The sequence below is a fragment of the Antrostomus carolinensis genome, unplaced genomic scaffold (genome assembly GCF_000700745.2).
Source record: "Antrostomus carolinensis isolate BGI_N321 unplaced genomic scaffold, ASM70074v2 scaffold645, whole genome shotgun sequence".
Lineage (NCBI taxonomy): Eukaryota > Metazoa > Chordata > Aves > Caprimulgiformes > Caprimulgidae > Antrostomus > Antrostomus carolinensis.
Window position 1 is genome coordinate 106,972 of NW_010315513.1, and position 19,019 is coordinate 125,990.

At 39.0% G+C, this 19,019-nt stretch overlaps 1 protein-coding gene across 1 annotated transcript in view; it reads left to right on the forward strand.

The window, feature by feature from the left end:
* The window catches only part of NEO1 (neogenin 1), a 127,990-nt gene that overhangs the window by 102,284 nt on the left and 6,687 nt on the right, over nt 1-19,019 (forward strand). Inside the window, exons 18-24 of the mRNA XM_010167961.1 lie at nt 2,973-3,080; nt 5,911-6,105; nt 6,761-6,793; nt 11,196-11,264; nt 12,080-12,227; nt 13,980-14,218; nt 14,918-15,010. Of these exons, the coding sequence (XP_010166263.1) occupies nt 2,973-3,080; nt 5,911-6,105; nt 6,761-6,793; nt 11,196-11,264; nt 12,080-12,227; nt 13,980-14,218; nt 14,918-15,010 (885 nt within the window). The remainder of the gene's footprint in view (nt 1-2,972; nt 3,081-5,910; nt 6,106-6,760; nt 6,794-11,195; nt 11,265-12,079; nt 12,228-13,979; nt 14,219-14,917; nt 15,011-19,019) is intronic.

Below are 19,019 nucleotides of genomic sequence, written 5' to 3' on the forward strand. Positions count from 1 at the left end.
CAGAATTCTGGAGGAAGGAAAAGCATGTATTTAAAATTATTATGCTGATGAATACATGCTAGGGGCTTCTTTTCTTTCTAGTTTAGTCAGAAATCCTGATTAGAAAAACAACAACATACTTCAGATTTCAAAGGGATGATTTCATGCAAAGGAATTTACATCAAATTACAGAGAAGTCATGAATAATGTACCACAGTTCACAGACAGGAGAGAATAAAGAAGTGTACGCTTGAAACATCTCAGAAATAGCACTTTAATAGCAAATACAAAGAAAATACTTTAGCAAATTATAATTAAAATTTGCTATAATTATGTTAATTATTACAGAGTGAGGAAGAGTGCATGAAGCAAATGAATAAAAAAAAAAGAAATTAAGACATCCAAATCAGCCCTAAGTCCTTGTTCTCAACAGGAATTGCCGTTGCAGTCCTCAGTGCTGTAGAAATGACAAAAGTGCAGAACAGAAAAGAGGGGCTGGTGCCCACTGAGTAACTGCGAGGTGCAGAACCTCGCTCTCTCCCGACCTGTCCCTCACGAGCTCTTTTTATCCTGCAGTGTTAAGTGATCTTTGTACAACTGAATTTACTGCATATTATGCTTAGGTTTCTCTTTATGTGAACTGTAAGGACAAAAAAAGAACCTATCCGAATTATCCTGTAGTTCTCGTGCTAAATTAAAACACAGCAAAAAAATCAAGTATGCAAAGAATTGGTGAGATCATGCAAATATTCTAAAACAAGGAATAAGAAAAAGCAAAACCAAGATAAAATCAGAAAGCTCCTAACTTACTCTGAAGTCCCATGAAGCCTTAGTGAGCTTCAGATGCTTTTGAAAACATTGTTGTTAGTTTTTGGTGGGATTTCCACGATGTGGAACCAGCTGCTGTTCTGACAGCACAAGACTGAGGCTCCTTTCCTGTTGCAATTACTATGCCCATCCAATGTGAAAACACTTTATTTAGTATTTTTGCTGATGCACATAGAATTCTCATCCATAACTCTACAGTAGGAGCAGGAACAGTTAATGCTGCACAAATAAAGTTCTTAAAAGAGAATTTAAAAGTCAAAAAGTACAGGAGTGAGGGCAAGATACAGGACGTCTTGTTTCATTTAAAAAGAAATTACATTTCTAGGTGGGGTGGTTGTGAAGAATATTTGCAAATATGACCTAAATGCTTGGGAACTAAAAAGCAAATTTAAAAAAAAAAAAAAGACTAAATATATTTTCTCATAACAGATCTTGTGATTTATATTACTCGCCAAATTCCTGAGTGTGTGACTCATTATTTTTGAATACTCATGAGTAGCAGCGTTGTATAGGACTTGCTCCTCAGCTGATGCCCGAGAAAAATATGGAGTGCTGGCTTCAGTGTTGGTCTGTGAATTAATAATCTCTGGAGGGCTAGGCCCGATTATTTTTTTTTTTCTCTGAAGCTTACTGTGGGGTTTTGAAGCTTACTGCACATCTACATTTCTGTTGAGCATGTTTTTAAGTATTTAGGATAACAGTTGTAACTTTTGAGCTTTTGCTCTCCCTGGTATCCAACTATTACCCTGCATAGGGATAAGAGGTAGCCATCTCAGAGGATGGAGGGATTTAATTTCTAATATCTAATATACAATTTTTAATATGTAATATCCAATTTCAGTTTCTAATAGGTAATATACATCAAGCGCTTTAAATGCAGAAAGCATGGTGTAAGCACTAAATGTTCCTATTACAGTATTAAATATTCAAGGTGGATTTACTTTGTTAAAAGTTACCTAATGAGAAGTCTCAGGTTTTTCCTCATGTGGCATTGCAAACTGTGGCTGGTTAATGCACCTTTGGAGACGTTGGCTCTGTGCATTTGAAAGCTATTAATCTCAGCCCCAGCTGGATATTTGAGTTCAGAGCAAGAAAAGTCTCCAATTTCAGTCTTTTGCTGGAGCAGCTTGTGCCATTTCCTGAATTTTAGGCAGGAGGAGGCCGATGGGAGAAGGAAGTCCTCTCTCTTTTCTCTCAATCTTACTCTCTGGCAAGCCAAGGAAAAAAGTTGGGCAATTGCATTCAGCAAATATTTCTGGATTTGAAATCCTACTGTGGTGGGTTTTTCCTTGCAAATTACAAATAATTATTCAGTGAAATAAATCAGCAATTTTGGATTATGATTAGGTGGTTGAGTCACCCCCTGGAGGTGTTTAAAAGACAGCTAGACGGGGTGCTCAAAGATACTTTTTAGTAGTGGACAGGTACATTTGGACTCGATCTCAGAGGTCTTTTCCAACCAAAAGATTCTGTGATTCTATGATCTTTGCTGATTTAGATTTAAGTGGCAAATTGGCATTACTAAGTCTTGGTCCCACTACAGACCTGATAATATGGAGATATTTAACAGGGTGCCCAGGGAAGTGGTGGAGTCACCGTCCCTGAAGGTATTCAAGAAACTAATGTAGATGTAGCACTCGGACGTGGTTTAGTGGGCATGGTGGGGATGGGTTGACGGTTGGACCAGATGATCTTAGAGGTCTTTTCCAACCTTAATGAGTCTGTGACATTTCATACGCCTGTGTATATAAAATGTATTTCTTTCAGAAGTCATGTAATTTTTATGATGACCAAAGAAATTGAGGTGAGAAGTCATTGACCCCAGCCATTAGAGTTGTACAAAGATGCTGTGCTTTTGGAGATACATGGCCCCATTCAGTCAGGAATCACAGCATCTGTTGACAGAAATGCTTTAGAAACAGGTAATTCCTTATGGAAAGGAGATGCTGCGCAGCAGATGGCATTTGCTACTTGAATGGAGTAAATCAGTAAAACCACTAGACCGCGATGGTAGATTTATTTGAAGATTTGAACACTCAGTGGTTTTATTATTCTTTTTTTTCAATGGTAAAACAAATAAAAAGCGAAGGTGCCAAGGTGACTCACTTATAGCCAGTGAAATTGGGCAACCTGTTTCTGATAGCCTGGTTTTTGTTTGTTTGCAGTTCCGACTTCTCCTCCCAAAGACGTGACTGTGGTGAGCAAAGAGGGAAAACCTCGGACAATAATTGTTAACTGGCAGCCTCCATCCGAAGCCAACGGCAAAATCACAGGTGCAGTTTGCGTGAGCAATAAAGGCAGATACACGATGCCTGGTTAACATAGTTATGCAGATTATATTCTGCTGTTAACATACTTCATTTAGCCTGGAGCTAGCCAAGAGGTCTATATCTTCTTTGTCAATCTTTTAGTAGCTCAGATTAATTATTTACTTTTGTACCCAGTAAAAATATATTAAGATAGAAACTAATTGCAGTGTGAAATTGGAGACTAACCAGAAATATAGTTTAAATATCTCAGTAACCTTTGCCTTCATCAGTTTGTGCTGTTCTAATAGCATGCCTCCAGAAATACATCTGTAGTGCATCTGGACCATCAGTATTTTATTGAGAAGACTCTATCCCAGCACTCTTTGTCATCTTTGTGTCATTTTTGTGGCACAGAACAGACTTGCAGTCAGTTTATTCGTCCTCTGACATAATCATCAGGAGTAAACTGCCATTTGCCCTGTAGCTACATCACTTTCATGTAGGATAAATTATTTTACAGAAAACAGTAGTTACTGTTTCCTTTCTGTAATTTCAGTTTGGATTCACATTTCTAAAGACTTTTTGATATAATTCACTTCGATTTTCCTTTTTTTTTTTTTTACCCCAGGCTTTAAGCCTAAAGCAGATTTTTATTGGCATCTAGTTTGCAGTGTATGATTTTGCTTTTGTTCTCAGAATTAACTGTGGTGGAGAATCAAACCTTTGAAACCTGTCACCGGCTGGCATCTGCTCAGGCAGTGCTGTCGCCCAGGTGCTAGACAGGAGGCTAAAACTAATGAGATCCCTCTGAAAAGACAGAATACTGGAGACTCTCAACCTTTAGTAATGACAATAAAGTTTTAAGTAAGCTATAACACAGACCCCTAAAAGGCAAAGAGGCACTAAGGCTGCAGGTAAGACGGCATGGTTCTAACAAGTATGCTGTTTCTTTCTGATGTCAGCACTAAAACAAGAGGGCCAGAGGGGTTGTGCAACACACGACACCCGTATATCTGTTTATATGATGTGTATATATATTTTTATATTAGCTAGGAAGCCCATTCTGCATTATTATCAACAAGATGTTTCCTCTATATGGGAGTGATAGTTTGAGTGGAGAAACGAGCCTTTTTCTCAACTGCAGGTTAAAGGACTTGGTTCCTAGCAGTCAGGGAAGGTCATTCAGACAGGTGGGAAATGTAAAGCATAAATATCCCCAGGTTAGATATGCTCTTAAAAAGATAAACCTATCATCTTACATCAAATATACATGAGAGAGGCAAGACAATGAGCAAAATGATCAATTTTCCGGATAAAAATGTTTATACTGTGAAGGAGAACCTTCCATTTATTCATATGTGTTGAATTAAAAACGTATAGTATTTATTAGTTTTTGCATAAGTGTCAGTTAACAGCTAAAAAAATAAAATAAAATAAATCATTCTGTGGTAAGTCTGAGCTCACCATACAGGAGATTCCATGTGCCAGGGATTTTCAGGGATGTGTGGGCTGAGTGCCCTCTGGTGGGGACAGCCAGAGAAATTACTGCTCATTAACTCAGCTCCCTTCATTCTGGGCGGTAAGTAATGCCTTAAGAACTAAGTGATGAGGTAATGCCACCCACTGGATTGCATGCCTGTGGAATACTTGTCTCCAGCTCTAATCTCCTCTTGATGTGGCTAGGATGGATGTGAAATAGGACAGTCAGGAGTTAACTCAGGAGTCTTGTACTTCTGTACTATATAGAGTGCTTTTAGCTCTCACTATATATATTTTTAAATAAGTTAACTCAGGAGTCCTGTGCCTCTATACTATATATAGAGAGAGTGCTCTTAGATGTCACTATGTATTTTTTATTTTATGTGTATATATATATATATACACACATATATATATACACACACATATATATGTTGCCCCTCGTTAAACAAGTTCCAGAGATGTTGCTTTGTGACCTGTACAAGTAGCAAATTATTAAATCTACCTGCCAGTAGTTAACAATGCCACCAAAGGCAGAAGTTAAGCACAAATGGTGTTTCAAGTGTCACCCTCCATGGTAACTGTGAATTATGTCAGTTTGGGGTATCAGCAATTATTTTCAGTTGCTTGGAAGAAGTGGAAGTCACTCTGGAGAATGTCTCCCCTTCCTTACTACAACCCCCAGACTGGTGGTCTGTGGGACAGGCGATGCAGCACGTTGGGCCTGAAGCATCTGATGACTCAGCCCCTGTTCTGTGCAAGTATTTATTTTCTGCTGGGGCTCTGTGTTTCTTATATAACAAATGTTATAAAGCTTTTACTTCATATTGGTTTGTATGTGCAGTATATTTAATAACAGATCATAAACACTTCCCATACCTTTTTTCTGTGGCACACAAGATGACTTCAGTTCTCTTCAGATTATTGTCATCTTTGTTAATAAACTGAAAAATAATAAAATAATTATAAACTATGAAACACACGTTCTTTAGCTCTAAATATTAATACTTTGAAGATGTTTTGATAGTAACAGCTTTATGTTATTTTACATATTTGGTCTATGAACAGGTAAAGGGATGGAAATTAGGAATTTCTCCATATTCAATGAACAACAGTCAAAAATAATTTTGATATTGTAAATGGATTTTTTTTCTCTCAACATATACTTCTGAACAGTTTAAAATTTAAGATGGGAAAGCTGTCTAATATTTAAATGCATCTTTGAAAAAGAAAGAATATGCTTTCAGAAAACCCAGAATCATTTAGCTGTGCAAATACCATTAAAAGTCAATATGACCTTTGCTGTTAGGTCTTACGACTGTCCTGTTACTTTATGTATAAATAAAGAAGTGGTTCTGGTTTTTCCTTTGAATAGGATACATCATTTACTACAGTACGGATGTGAATGCTGAAATCCATGACTGGGTTATTGAACCCGTTGTGGGAAACCGACTGACCCATCAGATACAAGAACTGACCCTCGATACGCCGTATTATTTCAAAATTCAGGCCCGCAACTCGAAGGGCATGGGGCCCATGTCTGAGGCAGTTCAGTTCAGAACGCCAAAAGGTAAAGGATCATGTCTATCTAAATATCTTCCTCCTCATTTTCTGAACGCTACCCTAAGATACCAGTAGATACCATTAAAAATAATTTAAACTGGAAAAGACAGGAAGACGATGGAGTTTAACTAGAAAGAAATCTTCTATTGGGTTGCTTTCGCATGTAGTTCATACATATGGGCACTTAGGTCATCTAGTTATTAACGCCTAAGGTCCATGTCCTAATTGTGCTTTTTGGAAAGCTAGTTTTTAGTTGCTTTAAGATCTCAGGTCTTGTGTGTCACAGCAGTTCATGATGCAGTAGTGCAAAGCAGGAGGCTCCGGAGCCAGGAGCCAGCGCAGAACTATTCGCGACGTGGATGAGATAATGGGAAATGGTGTGACCCAACAGGCTCTTAAATCGACAACTGCTTGGTGGTGGGTAACTAGTGAAATAGTACGAACACATGACAGCTTGGAAAAAAAAAAAAAGTACTCTAAGGAGGGGTGTAAAATAGACAGTTACGAGATTTTCTCACGGTGCTTTATGAGTGTTTGTGGTTAGAAACGAGAGCTCTAGCTAGTCTGCTTACGCTATGTGAAACTTGAAATTCTCTCTCTCACTCCTTCAAGCCTTGTGATCTTTTTCTTGTTTTTTCCTTCCCTTGTGCTTGTCCCACTAGCTGAATCCTCAGATAAAATGCCTAATGATCAAGGTAAATGAAGAGCCGCTTTCTCTTTTATTCCATCCTTCACACATTTTGTTTTTCCTGTCCATGTGCTGTTGCATTTCCAAAATGAAACAAATATCTGCTGCTCTAACTGTAAATGAGCAAGTTCCTGTTGTGCTTTTAATAGTGGAAGAACTGGAAGTTCTATTTGTGGTTTGGGTGTTAGGAATATCAAGTGATCTCTGTAGTCAGATGTCACATGAAGGGACGAGCGGGTTGTGCCAGAGCTGAATCATTCTGTCAGAATGAATTTGGATTAAGTGATCTTCCAGCAGCTTCTGCCCATTGAAGCAAGATCTCAGTACACAGAGGTGGAAGATCAAACAGTTATCTGATTAGTGCAGGGGCTGTTTTGTGAGCTTTACATCTATAATTATTTTCCTAATAAAGGAAAGTGTGTCTGCTCTAGAAAGCTTTTTTGCAAGAGAGATTCTGCTTGTCAGCTCATTTAGATTCCAGACTCTCCTGAAGAGCACAGCATTAACTACTAAAAGCCTTAAGGTTTTTAAAATGCTTGCTTGAAAAATGGCAGCTTGGAGTTTACTACATTGAATTATAAGGGGAATGTCCCAGGGCTATTTTTGCTTTCTTCCAAATAACCTACAAGCCCAATAAAAAGAGGAAGAATTAGTCTAAAGGGATGAGTTTAAAAGGACATTGGCAAGCAGCTTAGACATACAATTAAATAGATCCTAAAGGGGTTGAGAATGAGCTTGGGTTTTTTAACTTGCTTTTCAGCTTGTTACTTACAAGTAATTTATTAAATACGCTTTTTACCTTCTGTATACCAAATAATCCTGATACTAGACAGTTATGGAGTAAATTCATATCCCGACTTGGATAACAGAGATGCCAGGAGAGATTCAGGCTTGTCTGTGGGGAAGCAGACATTCACTGTGTTGTCATTAGTGCTCAGTTGCAAGTGGAAGGGACTAGGGGAAGATTAAAAGGTTTTCTTTAAAAGTTGCTATTTTCTCTTCTATGCTATTCTCACCTCATTTCAGCAGATAACTACATCTTCTCACCCATCTTTATCATCCTAAAGTTACATATTCTTCCAGTAACAGTTTGTTTAGTATTTATCACATTATATAATTTATAAATCTAAAATTCTACATAAAAACCAAGAGAGTTTTGTTTCTGAATTCATGTAAGAACAGTTAGAGATTATAAATCAGGGCGAACATAGAAAAGGAGAAAAGGAGCTGAAGAGTAGAAAAGCCTGCTCTGTGCCAAGATCACTACATCACAGAACTGTGTCCTTCAGGAGAGAGCAGACAAATTATTCAGGACTGGAAGGAATAAAACTACAATGGGATTGACTCTCCAGCCTTAGCGATTCTTTTTTTTTTTCTCTCCCCTACTTCAATGTTTTTCTCCTGTATTAAACACACCGTGTAGTTCTTCAACACCCTTCTATAGCACAGAACTTGTACTGGGAGAGAAGTCAGTGCCTGTTGCTGTCAAGCTTCAAGGAGTACAAAAGCAAAGTTTAAGGTATCTAATCCTAGTAAAACTGTCCTAAAGTAACAAAAAGATAAAATATGTTGTCTAGCTGCAGATACTTAATGGGTAACATGGAGAGGGACAAGCTAAAAATATATAAAAATTGCAAGTAAAAGTTACCTTAAACTGTTCCTTAATAGAGAAGGAAATGGAAAACCTCAACAATAAACTTTGTAAGAGCCTGGAAGAAAGGCTGGTGTCTATGCAGAAAGTGCAGCATGTGCATGCGCTTGCTCAGAGCCTGTTACGCAGAAGCAAAAGGCTTCTGGTCCCTGATGTGGTGGTGACGGGCTGCTTCCAAGACGCGACAAGTTGCAGTCCTTACACCCCAATGAAGACTCAGGTCATCTCTCAGGTTGCACCGCATAAGAGATGAGCTCCCCAGAATTTAAAGGTTAAACTGTTCTTCCCTGCTTTCAGGAATTAGATACCAAGAAGATTTTAAGTTCCTAAATTTCATCGTATTTTGAAAACTGGACTTTGTCTCTTGTCGTTCTCTTTGCTTTTTTGGGAAATGTGCAGACACTGACGCTGCGCAGTTGGTGCCAGTATAAGGCTCCATGAGCTGCCACGCTCCATGAGGATCATGTGCAGGTAGTTACTCCCAAAGATGTCTTCCAGCATTTTTATCATCTAAATATGATTTATAGACTTTGTCACATATACACGCACATATAGCGGGTATATAAAATGTTCAGTTGGCTGTGTGAGTATATACATTGTTCCAGGGAGTGCAGACCCCATGATAAACCACATGGACTTGGTCGGTGTGTTACACCCACGTGGTCTGTGCAGGTGACTTTGTGTATCTTCTTATCTACTCTATTATTTTATGTCATCTGTTAACTTCAGTAGCTATTATTTTAATTTTCTTTCATGGTGTTATTAAGGATATTGAATTACACTTGGCCAAGCAGAGGTCTTTGCAGAACTCATTAGAAATATCCCTCGTGAATAATGATTCTGCAGTTATAATTCTTATTCTTATCAGTTAATTAGTTGCTAATCTTGTTAATTTGTGCCACATTGCTTTTTTTATGATGCTATTTTTAACAAAGCATTGTACAGTATTCAGTAAAATGGTTTATGGACGTTTAAATATAGTACATCTGCGTAGTTACTGTTACCAACCAAATTTATAGCCTGGCATTTAGTTTGTTTGAAAATACTTGTTTTCAGTAAAACAGAAAGATGGGCATAAAGTATGCTGCCATCTCCTGTCTGTCACCTTTTCCGTGATCTTGCCTATGTTAAGGCTCTAGCTGCTGCACTAAAAGTGCATAGGGTGTCTATTAGTTATCTGGTCATATGGATATAAATATATTAAATACAAGCTGTTTAAAATTCTGTCAAATTATTTAATTATTGCTGCAAAATTATTAGTCCAGTACTTTGAAAAGAGAACAGGTTTTCACTGAATGCAGTGTCCTCTCTAGGGTGGCAGGTGCAATATGTCTTTTTCATTATGGATCTGTCTTGCAATACGACTTTTCCATTATTTTAGAGTACATCTAGCTCCTCGCTGTACACATGTAACATTCCTTCTTATTATCCTTCTTGGGGCTTATCGGTATTCTTGCTGGTACCTTTTACTATTCTTACCAAAGGTCTTTATTTCACAGTGACTAATTTACAAGCTTTGACTTTAGGTTCACAATTCCCATTAGTTACACATCTTTTACCAGTTATTATTTCTTGATCAGAGAGGATTTTTAACTGAGAAAACTCTTCCTTTGCTTGTGAAAATACCGTATTTATGGACTTGTGGGGTTTTGTGCATAACAGCGTAAATGTGTGCAGACTCTTAAAAAATTCCTATAACAAGAGGAATGTTGTTCTTTGCATCTTGCTGTATGTTTCCCCTACTCCAATATTTTTATCATTCATGGTAATTTTGCATTACTGCATTTTAATGAAAACACAAGAAGGAAAAGAACCAGGGTTTTATCTGCAGGAAGCGTTCTGCTAACTCAGGGGAGGTCTTAACATTAGAGGTGAACTTGTGACTTCACACGTCTTGCTGCAGCAGCAAGTGATCTAAATTAGACCTGAATTATGAGGGGAAGCACTTGTTGGAGTAAAAAGAGGAGGGCATTTCAGTTGGGACCTCAGCACCTAGGAGCCCACTAGCAGTACCTGAGGTTCTAGAGGGGCTTTGTGATTTGCCTCAGTTTGTAATAATTGATGTACCGATATGTTCCTATAAACATAACAGTTTGAAACCAATTAATTTGTTTTCCCATGTCCCCCCCCAAAAAAAAAAATTGTGATATTTCATTGTCACTTGTGGCAAAGGTGGAACAAACAGGGGAAGAAGAGGTATAGGGAGAAGTTAAAAGCAAGTTTTTATAGATAGGCAGGGACTTAATATTACATTGACGGCGCTTTTGATCCTCCACCTATTTCCAGTCTTCCACACGTACTGTAATTAAGTACTGGGAAAAGAAACCTGTATAATTACTGTTTCAAGATGATTGTTTGTACAAGTGTGGCAAAGCCATTTGCCTCAACATCTACCTGTGTATTACTGCAAATAATTTTTATTATATTTTTAAAAATGAATACTAGGAGAGGCTCCTAAGCTTACTTACGAAAATAAGTAAGCAACCCTTCCAACCATAACCATTCTATGATTCTATGAAAATACTAATGCCAGAAACTAATTATTGAATAACAATTTTGAAGAAGCAGTTCTTTTCTTGGCGAAACACAGTTGCTGTTCAAAGCCAAATCATGTTGTAGGGGAGAGAAAAGGAGGAAAAAAATGCTGACAGTGGTTCAGAGAAGTTCTGAAAGAGCTACATTAGAAATGCAAAAGTGTGTGTTTATATGTGTGTGTGCATGTATGTATATAAAATTACCACATATGCGACCTTTTCAGCCTCAGGATCTGCAGGGAAAGGAAGCCGCCCAGTGGACATCGGACCAGATTACAAACCACCGCTCGGTGGTAAGTGTTGTGCTAAAGCTTTTCACTTCAAATGCAATGTCTTCTGGTGTTTCCCTGCGTGTTGCTATATCCTACTGAAAATACCAATTACATCTGTTCCAGGAACTTTTTATGATGATAGTTGTTCCCACTCAAGAAATTGTATCATACTTCTGTCATAGTGTTCTTGCCTGCTGTGGGGACTATATGGAAAAAATATCATCACATTTACATTTCAGTCTGGATAAGCACATCTTGTTCCCAGTTTAGTTTTAAATGGCTGCTGTAGTGCACAAGTGTAAAATTAATTCCCTAAAAACATATTAGGAAGGAAAAAAATAATTTTAACTCCTTCTCCTGATTAGCACTGTGCATTGCAGAAGCCTTACCCTAAGGTAACACTCATTAATGTTACATGAAATGTTTTTCTTTCAGAGGAAGGTGACCAGCGTAGGATACTGACACCAATTCATGTGGTTATTGGGTCCAAGGGGATGCCTGTAGTGCTGTAGTTTTAACAAGGTCCCAGGTTTAACTCTCCACTATTGAATTTTTTTATGATAACTATTTGAGTTGAGTGAACATAAATTTTTATAGACTGCTGGTTGGAAATGGATCTATAAAGCATCTTATAGATTTAACAATTGTACAGAAACACAATTAGCAAATGATAAAAAAAAAGGAAGTGCTTCACTTGAAATCCTAGCAGACAAACCATCTTTCTCATTTTACTCATCTGTACAATTCTAGACGTCTTTGATGGGCACTAATTGCTTTTGATGGGGATCTTTTCTGTAAAATAAATAACCCCTTTCTCCCAACTCAAACTCTTCCAGGCAGTAACAGTCCCCATGGAAGTCCTACTTCTCCCTTGGACAGCAACATGCTCCTTGTTATCATAGTATCCGTTGGAGTCATCACCATCGTGATAGTGGTGATAGTTGCCGTCTTCTGCACTCGTCGTACAACTTCTCACCAAAAAAAGTAAGATGTCCCGGTGACACTTTGCCCTGTTCTACCTTAATTCTATTATTTAATCTTTTCTTTATGATGCTTTAGAGTTCATTACTGTGAAGTCTTGTGGGCTGTAGAAATTCTGTTCTGACAACAGATTAGTAATTAGTTTGAATTCTTGTGTTCAGAGATAACGTGCATCAATACAGCTAAGTTATCATGCCTGTGATGATGATGATCTGCTTTTCCTAATCAGTGCTTCAGAGTTTACAAACCATCAAGAGTTTACAGGCAAACTGGGGCAGTGCTTTCATGTATACCTGCACTTGCCCCTCTCTGAGGAGGAATGATTGTTTAAAATTATCTGGGATTATCTTTTTTAAACCATCTTTGTGTGTTTGCGGTACTCACAGCATTTTTTGGTGAATATCTTGCTGGAAGTTTGCCCGGTCATCTGAGAGCTAAGGTCTCTCATTTTGCACCAGGGTCGGAGGCAGAATTAATTTGGGCAGAGCTGTGTGAGCTCAACAGCTCAGGCAGATTCTCACTTTTGTTCTTAGCATGTACTTCAGTGTATGGAGTAGGTTTACAAGCTGGGCATGATAATATCCAGTTTTTAGAAAGTGCTCCAAAATCCTAAATATAGGTGTACATCTGAATTCTTCCCTCATTTAGAGCATCTGAATTAAGACTACAGCAGCAATGCTTCTGTTGATGACTCCTGAAAGTTCTTTCTGCATGTTTTTTCAAAGAACTGAACAGAGCACAGAGCTGAAAGCTTTAAGTTTGAAAAGACTCTTAAGCAAAACAGTTTTAAGAAAGTGGTTAAAAGCTAGGCTTAGAAGAAGCTTTACTGAAGCTGAACCATCCTGCAAAAATGCAAGTTCTTCAGGAGAGGAGAGCAAGGAGGTATGAGTGATGGTCTACAGCTAGGGGATGTGCTTGGGAGAGGGCAAAATTCATGGGTCTGTGCCCAAGAGATATTTTATTTTCAAAGAGCAGAAATAAGCCCGTGAAATCTTGCCTTTGCTTTCCCGCTTTCTGAATGCCACTTCTCCTACACGCAGCAATACAGAATCAGTGAATAACCTTCTACTCTGTTTCAATTGTTGAGCTACAGTGCTCAAAGCAGGGTGCTGGCACCACGTCTGGCTATGTATCACCTGCCTGGGAGGCTCTGTTAATTAATACTTTAAAAAATTCATTTAGTTGTATCTTAACCATTTCTTACTTTTAAAAAAATTTTACTTTTCCAAAATTCTGTCATGTCAAATGTCTGCCTGGCAATCAGTTTGGCAGTGATTAGAGTTAGGTGTGTCTAACCTGAGCAGTGGGAAAATTAACGTTCTTGTCATTAGTCTTTAGAGTTAACGATCTTATTGGGATAATTGGCTATTTGCACACTCCTTCTACAGCTACTGTTTGAGGTTGTTTGCAAGCCCTGAAGTATGGGCACAGCATGATGTACATGCACTTCATGTTTAGAATATTCTCTTCATAACCATAAGTACTGGAAATTTAATTTTTGTTAATGAAAGGTTAGACTGGAGAGCACAGTTCTACAGCATGTGGTAGCATTTGAGACAAATTTCATGGCATCAGAGTTGCAGCATGTGCTTTGACATGTCAGATGTGCTTATATGTAAAATTCAAAGCTTCCTGCCCAGTGGGTTGCTTTTGCTCAGCTGGATACAAGATCTGAAGGAAATCTCAGTGAAAATTTGCCTTCTTCCACCAGTGAAGCCTACATCTAAGAACATTCCATTTGTTTTCCTTCCCAAGGAAACGAGCTGCCTGCAAATCAGTGAATGGGTCCCATAAGTACAAAGGAAACTCCAAAGATGTCAAGCCTCCTGACCTCTGGATCCATCATGAAAGGCTGGAGCTAAAACCCATCGATAAATCTCCAGACCCCAATCCAATCATGACAGATACCCCAATCCCCCGCAATTCCCAAGATATCACCCCAGTTGATAATTCCATGGACAGCAATATCCATCAAAGGCGGAATTCCTACAGAGGTGAGCTATCAATGAGCACTTTGACCATGATGTTTAAAATTAAATACGTTTTACTGTATCTGGTGAAATCAATTTATTGACATATAATTTATTGACAGTTGCCCTTACTTCTTTTTTTGTTCTTATTTTCCAAGTAGTGAATTGGTTTTGTGCTTAGTTTATAAGACTCTCTGAAAAGGACAGATCCCATGTTTTAGTGTGAAAATTGAGTGGCCAAGAGTTAAATCATGAGTTTCCCTTGATAAATACTGATTAGTAATCAGAAGATCATCTAACAAATGTTTCATATTAAACTGTTGAGAGATGCATGTGACATTTTTTCAGTGGTCAAACACAATCAGGTTTTGGTGCTTTAACCAGCTATTGCTCAGCTCTTGAGGTGTGGGTGAGTTTTCACTTGGTGAGTGATTAACTTGTTAATCCAGCATGTTCTACCCATATGTGTGACTCTCTCCTGCCAGAAGTTTGTGTTTGCATTATAGCCTGGACAGTTTCTCCAGTGCCCCATAATCTTTCCTGACTGTCCTCTTTTCCACCTTGTAGTGAAGGATGAAAGAGCTGTTCTTATCATCTATGAGAAACAGAACTGCTTACAAACAGGAGAGTCCAGAAATAAAGAGAGGAGGATTGAAATCATCTGGTGTGGTATCACAAAAGTCTTGCTGCAATGGTAAATAACCTTCAGTATTTTTCCTTCAGGGCATGAGTCAGAGGATAGCATGTCTACACTGGCAGGAAGAAGGGGGATGAGGCCCAAGATGATGATGCCTTTTGATTCTCAACCACCTCAGCGTAAGTCAACAACCCACCTACCTGCTGGCTTGAAATGGGGAGCACCCAAACATGCCATGTCAATGCTATATGCACTGGCACACACACTCACAGAAGGCCTTCCTACTCACTCGTCCTAAGTAATTCTCTCCTATCCGCAGTGAAAACAGTTGAAAGCAAGCATCCTGAATCCCTTGTCGTGAAGGCAGAGTTAGAAAAAGGAAAAGCGGAATAGCTGTATTTGAGTGAGCAGGAGGCATGCTGCTAAACATGGGAAGGGCTGGGAATGTGTCCAACGGTCTGTCCCAGTCTCCAGCAGTGGCAACTGCAGGTGCTTTTTAGGGAGAGCCTGTGAGCCTGCTTGCTTTTTATAGTCCCTTCCCCATGTACTCTGCCAGTGTCCAGCTATTACCTAGGAATTGCAGAGAGTTGGTAAATCTCTGTCAGGTTCTTCTCCAGTTAGTTTTCTCCTCCCCAGACCAGTCATAGCCTTTGTAGCCTCCCCGTGTGAGGCAGCTGCTCTGTCCCCCTTATTGCTTTAGGTGCCATTCTCAGAACCTTCTCTGACTTTACTATGTGCTTCTTGAGATGCAGAGAGCCCAGAGTTGCACACAGTACCACCAGGGTCTTAGAGAGCAGGAAGCAGTGTCCTCTGCCTTCTCCATACCTTCCTTGCTCAATGAGCTACTACTTCCTGTTGGCTTTTTTGGCCGCCTTTGCATATTGAGCTAATGATATCAGAGATCTGTCAACCGTATCTCCAGAAACTCTTTCCTGAGTTGAACTGCCAGTTCTGAGTGTGGCATCACACAAGCACTGTTTGGATTATTTTTCCCTCAATTTATTACTACTGTAATAGTTTATTTAGTTACGCTCAATGTTACCTGACATCTTTTTGCCTGCTTGCTCGGTCCCGTGAGGTCCTTCTGGAGTTCCGTGCCTTAAAAATAGCATTTGACTACCCCAAAGACCTTTATATAATTTCCAAACTTGAAGATTTCTCTGATTGCTTCTATGTCTGGGTCACAGAGAAAATAAGTGATCAAAACCAGTCCCCAGATACCTGAGGAATCTCCTGCTGACTCTCCTCTGTCTTGAAAACTGATCATCATGCTCTTGCCTTTGCTTCTCCCTATCTGTAACCAGCTTTAAGTCCATAAAAGAGCTTTTCCTTCAACAGCAACTTAAGTTTTTTAACTTTGGAGTAGACCCTTGTCAAAGCCTTTTTGAAAATTTAGCTGTATTATATTCACTGCTTCCCTTTATTGACATATTAACTGGCACTGTCCTGAAACTCCGAGGTTAGTGAAGCAGGATTTACATTTACAGGAGTCATGCTTACTCTTTTCTAAATTACCATGTTTACTCATATCTGCCGTGATCTTACTTACACCAAAACATTAAACATAACTGATGTCCCCCCTGCATGGACAGCTATTGAAGAAGTTCTGACCAACCACAATTTACAGTCCACTCTCCTACAGCAAACCAAAATCAGTAAGGTTTTATTTTAAAATGCTATAGTGGCTCAGGAGCAGCGTCCAAAACAAAACAGCTACTCAACCAGTATGAGGGAATTGGAGAGCTGGTGCAGTCGATCACAACACATCTCTGGGCAAGACATCCTCACTTGTGAGATAGTCCCCTGATTTACTGAGCAGAAATTACTCCAACGGGGTAATACTGCTCATCTTTTGGAAAGGATACCAAAAGCCTGCAATACGTCCAGTTAATTTATTGGATAGAGAGACCACTGATAGAGGCTGAGGTTTTGCTGAGTCTGGAAGAGCAGACTTTCAAATGAGGAGGATGTCCGGTTTGTTATTTCTTACCTGTGCATTTCCCCATCAGTCAATGACGATTTGAGAAAAAGTGCTGAATTGAAACTTTGTTGAGCCAGTAGAAATATATTTTTTATTATTATTAAATATTTTAAGAATTAATCAATCTAGTTTTCAAATGATGACTCGGAGATGGAAAGGGACATGGCTAAACCTTAAACAACTAGACTGAAACCCTGACTCGAGGACTCAAGTAAAAAGCCCAAAAGCTAACAGGCAGTGACGGAACTGTGAGGCAAAGTTACACGGTGCTTATCTGGTCTGAGCTTTAGACTTCCCAGAGCTTTTGACTTCATGTTCAACCCTGTAGCCAGGTAATTGATACCACCATGTCTTGTGTTTTATACAATGATTTCAGGACAGTCTGTTATGTTTCAACTTCCTAACTTTTTGCTTTATTTACCTGAAGTGAGTGCTTGGTTTCCTTGGCCTTTACATGCTTTTTCAAGTGTCCCGATGACACAATTAGCTCAGTTTGTGAATTTTTTACTGTTTGCCTGTTTTACAACCTTTTCATAAGAGTAGTATATTTTTTTCTTGGCTTTAAAATAAATAGTCTGATGCTTCTTGTTTTCTCCCAGTTTTACATGTATGAGGGAGGAGCGGAGGTTACAGTTTTACACTAACCATCTTTACTCCAGTCAGTTTCTTAAATGTTTGCTGCCAGATACAGGTGTCTAACATTGCAGCTATTGGATTCAGATGATTTCCTGTCCCACACCAGGTGCTAGAACATGATGAGTTCAGATTTGTGTGACCCCGTAACAAATTCAGACTGCAATAAGTCTCCTGTGTGTATTTCTGTGTGTTTTTTCTCTTAAGTGTGATGCAGCGTTGGGTACACATAGCATAAGATAAAGTCATAGAGGAGTGTGCAGAGTGCTCCACAGAAACAGTGTAGCAAGTACCCCTCATACTATGTTATTCACTGGGAAAGATACTCGGCAACTTACATGATGAGTCCCACACAGTCGAGACAAGTGATCCAGAGGTGATACGTATTTTAGGGAGGTGGTATATTCCAGTCCTACCTTTTGATGGTATTCAAGCTGATGTGATAAAGCTGGCAGATAGAGTTGTGGATATGATTCTCCCTTGCAGCATTAAACCCAGCTGTGATGTCCCTTTTTGATACCAGTCCTGCTGTGTTCACTTGAAAAGCCTGTCTGTTTTTCCTCCTCTTTATTAGATGTTACCTTGCCCAGAAAGAACGAACCAGCCGCAGACGCAGCAGGCTTGGTGTGACAGGTTAGCACACGCACTAAATGCCACTAAAGGATATGTAAGGTCTTTTGGTGCCTTAGGGCTTGAGATTGGTTTTGTGACTTTGGTTGACTTTTTATCCTGTTTGCAAAAATTCTGAGGGCTTCCAACTCTATATTTCTGTTTTATAGTAAGTGGAAACATTAATGTAGATACCTTCTTGCAGAAGCTACACAGAAAACTGACACCAGTGAGGCCCTTTCTCAGCAAGCAACACAGAAGGCAGGACCATTTATTTAGCAGGTTTAAGTCTGTACCTGCAGATACCTTCCTATGGCTTTTCTTTTTGACCTCACTGTAGCATTCACATCTAATTATTTACCTCTTAAATACTAAATCGGGATAATTCAGTGTGTTCAATTTTAGTATAATTTACAGTAATGGTGTATGCCTGGTTAGTTCCTTCTTTGACAACTGGAAAACAAAAATCCTGGAAGGGTATTAGGAAGCAAAGGGCTATTTCTTTTTTAGCACACCACATTTCTCTTTGTCCAGTTCTTCAGCTGAACTTTCCCTCAAAATTAAAGAGTGCATCATGATCTTGGTTAAGAGCTGGTGGTACAACATACTGCTTTTTGATCTGTAAAGCTGTACCTGATTTAGGTCTGATTATCCAGCAAATTATTAGTACAACCCAGCAGTTTAAGCTTGGTGGCAGGGTGACCTTTCTGGGGACCTTTTCACTGGATCAGGTTCTCCCCACTTGCTCACCGTGTTCTGCTTTGGTTAGTGCTTCAGCGCTTTCTATGATTTTGTGTTCTTCCCATGTCCAAGCTGTTAGAAAATGTCTTGAAAGGTGTAGTGTATGTGTGTGGTTTTTTATTTGGGTTGCAGTCTTTTGTACTAACAAACATTATATTTAATAGGGATTGAAATCCTTGCTGAAACACAACTGTAGGCCAGTGGTTTCTACAAATAGAAGTAAT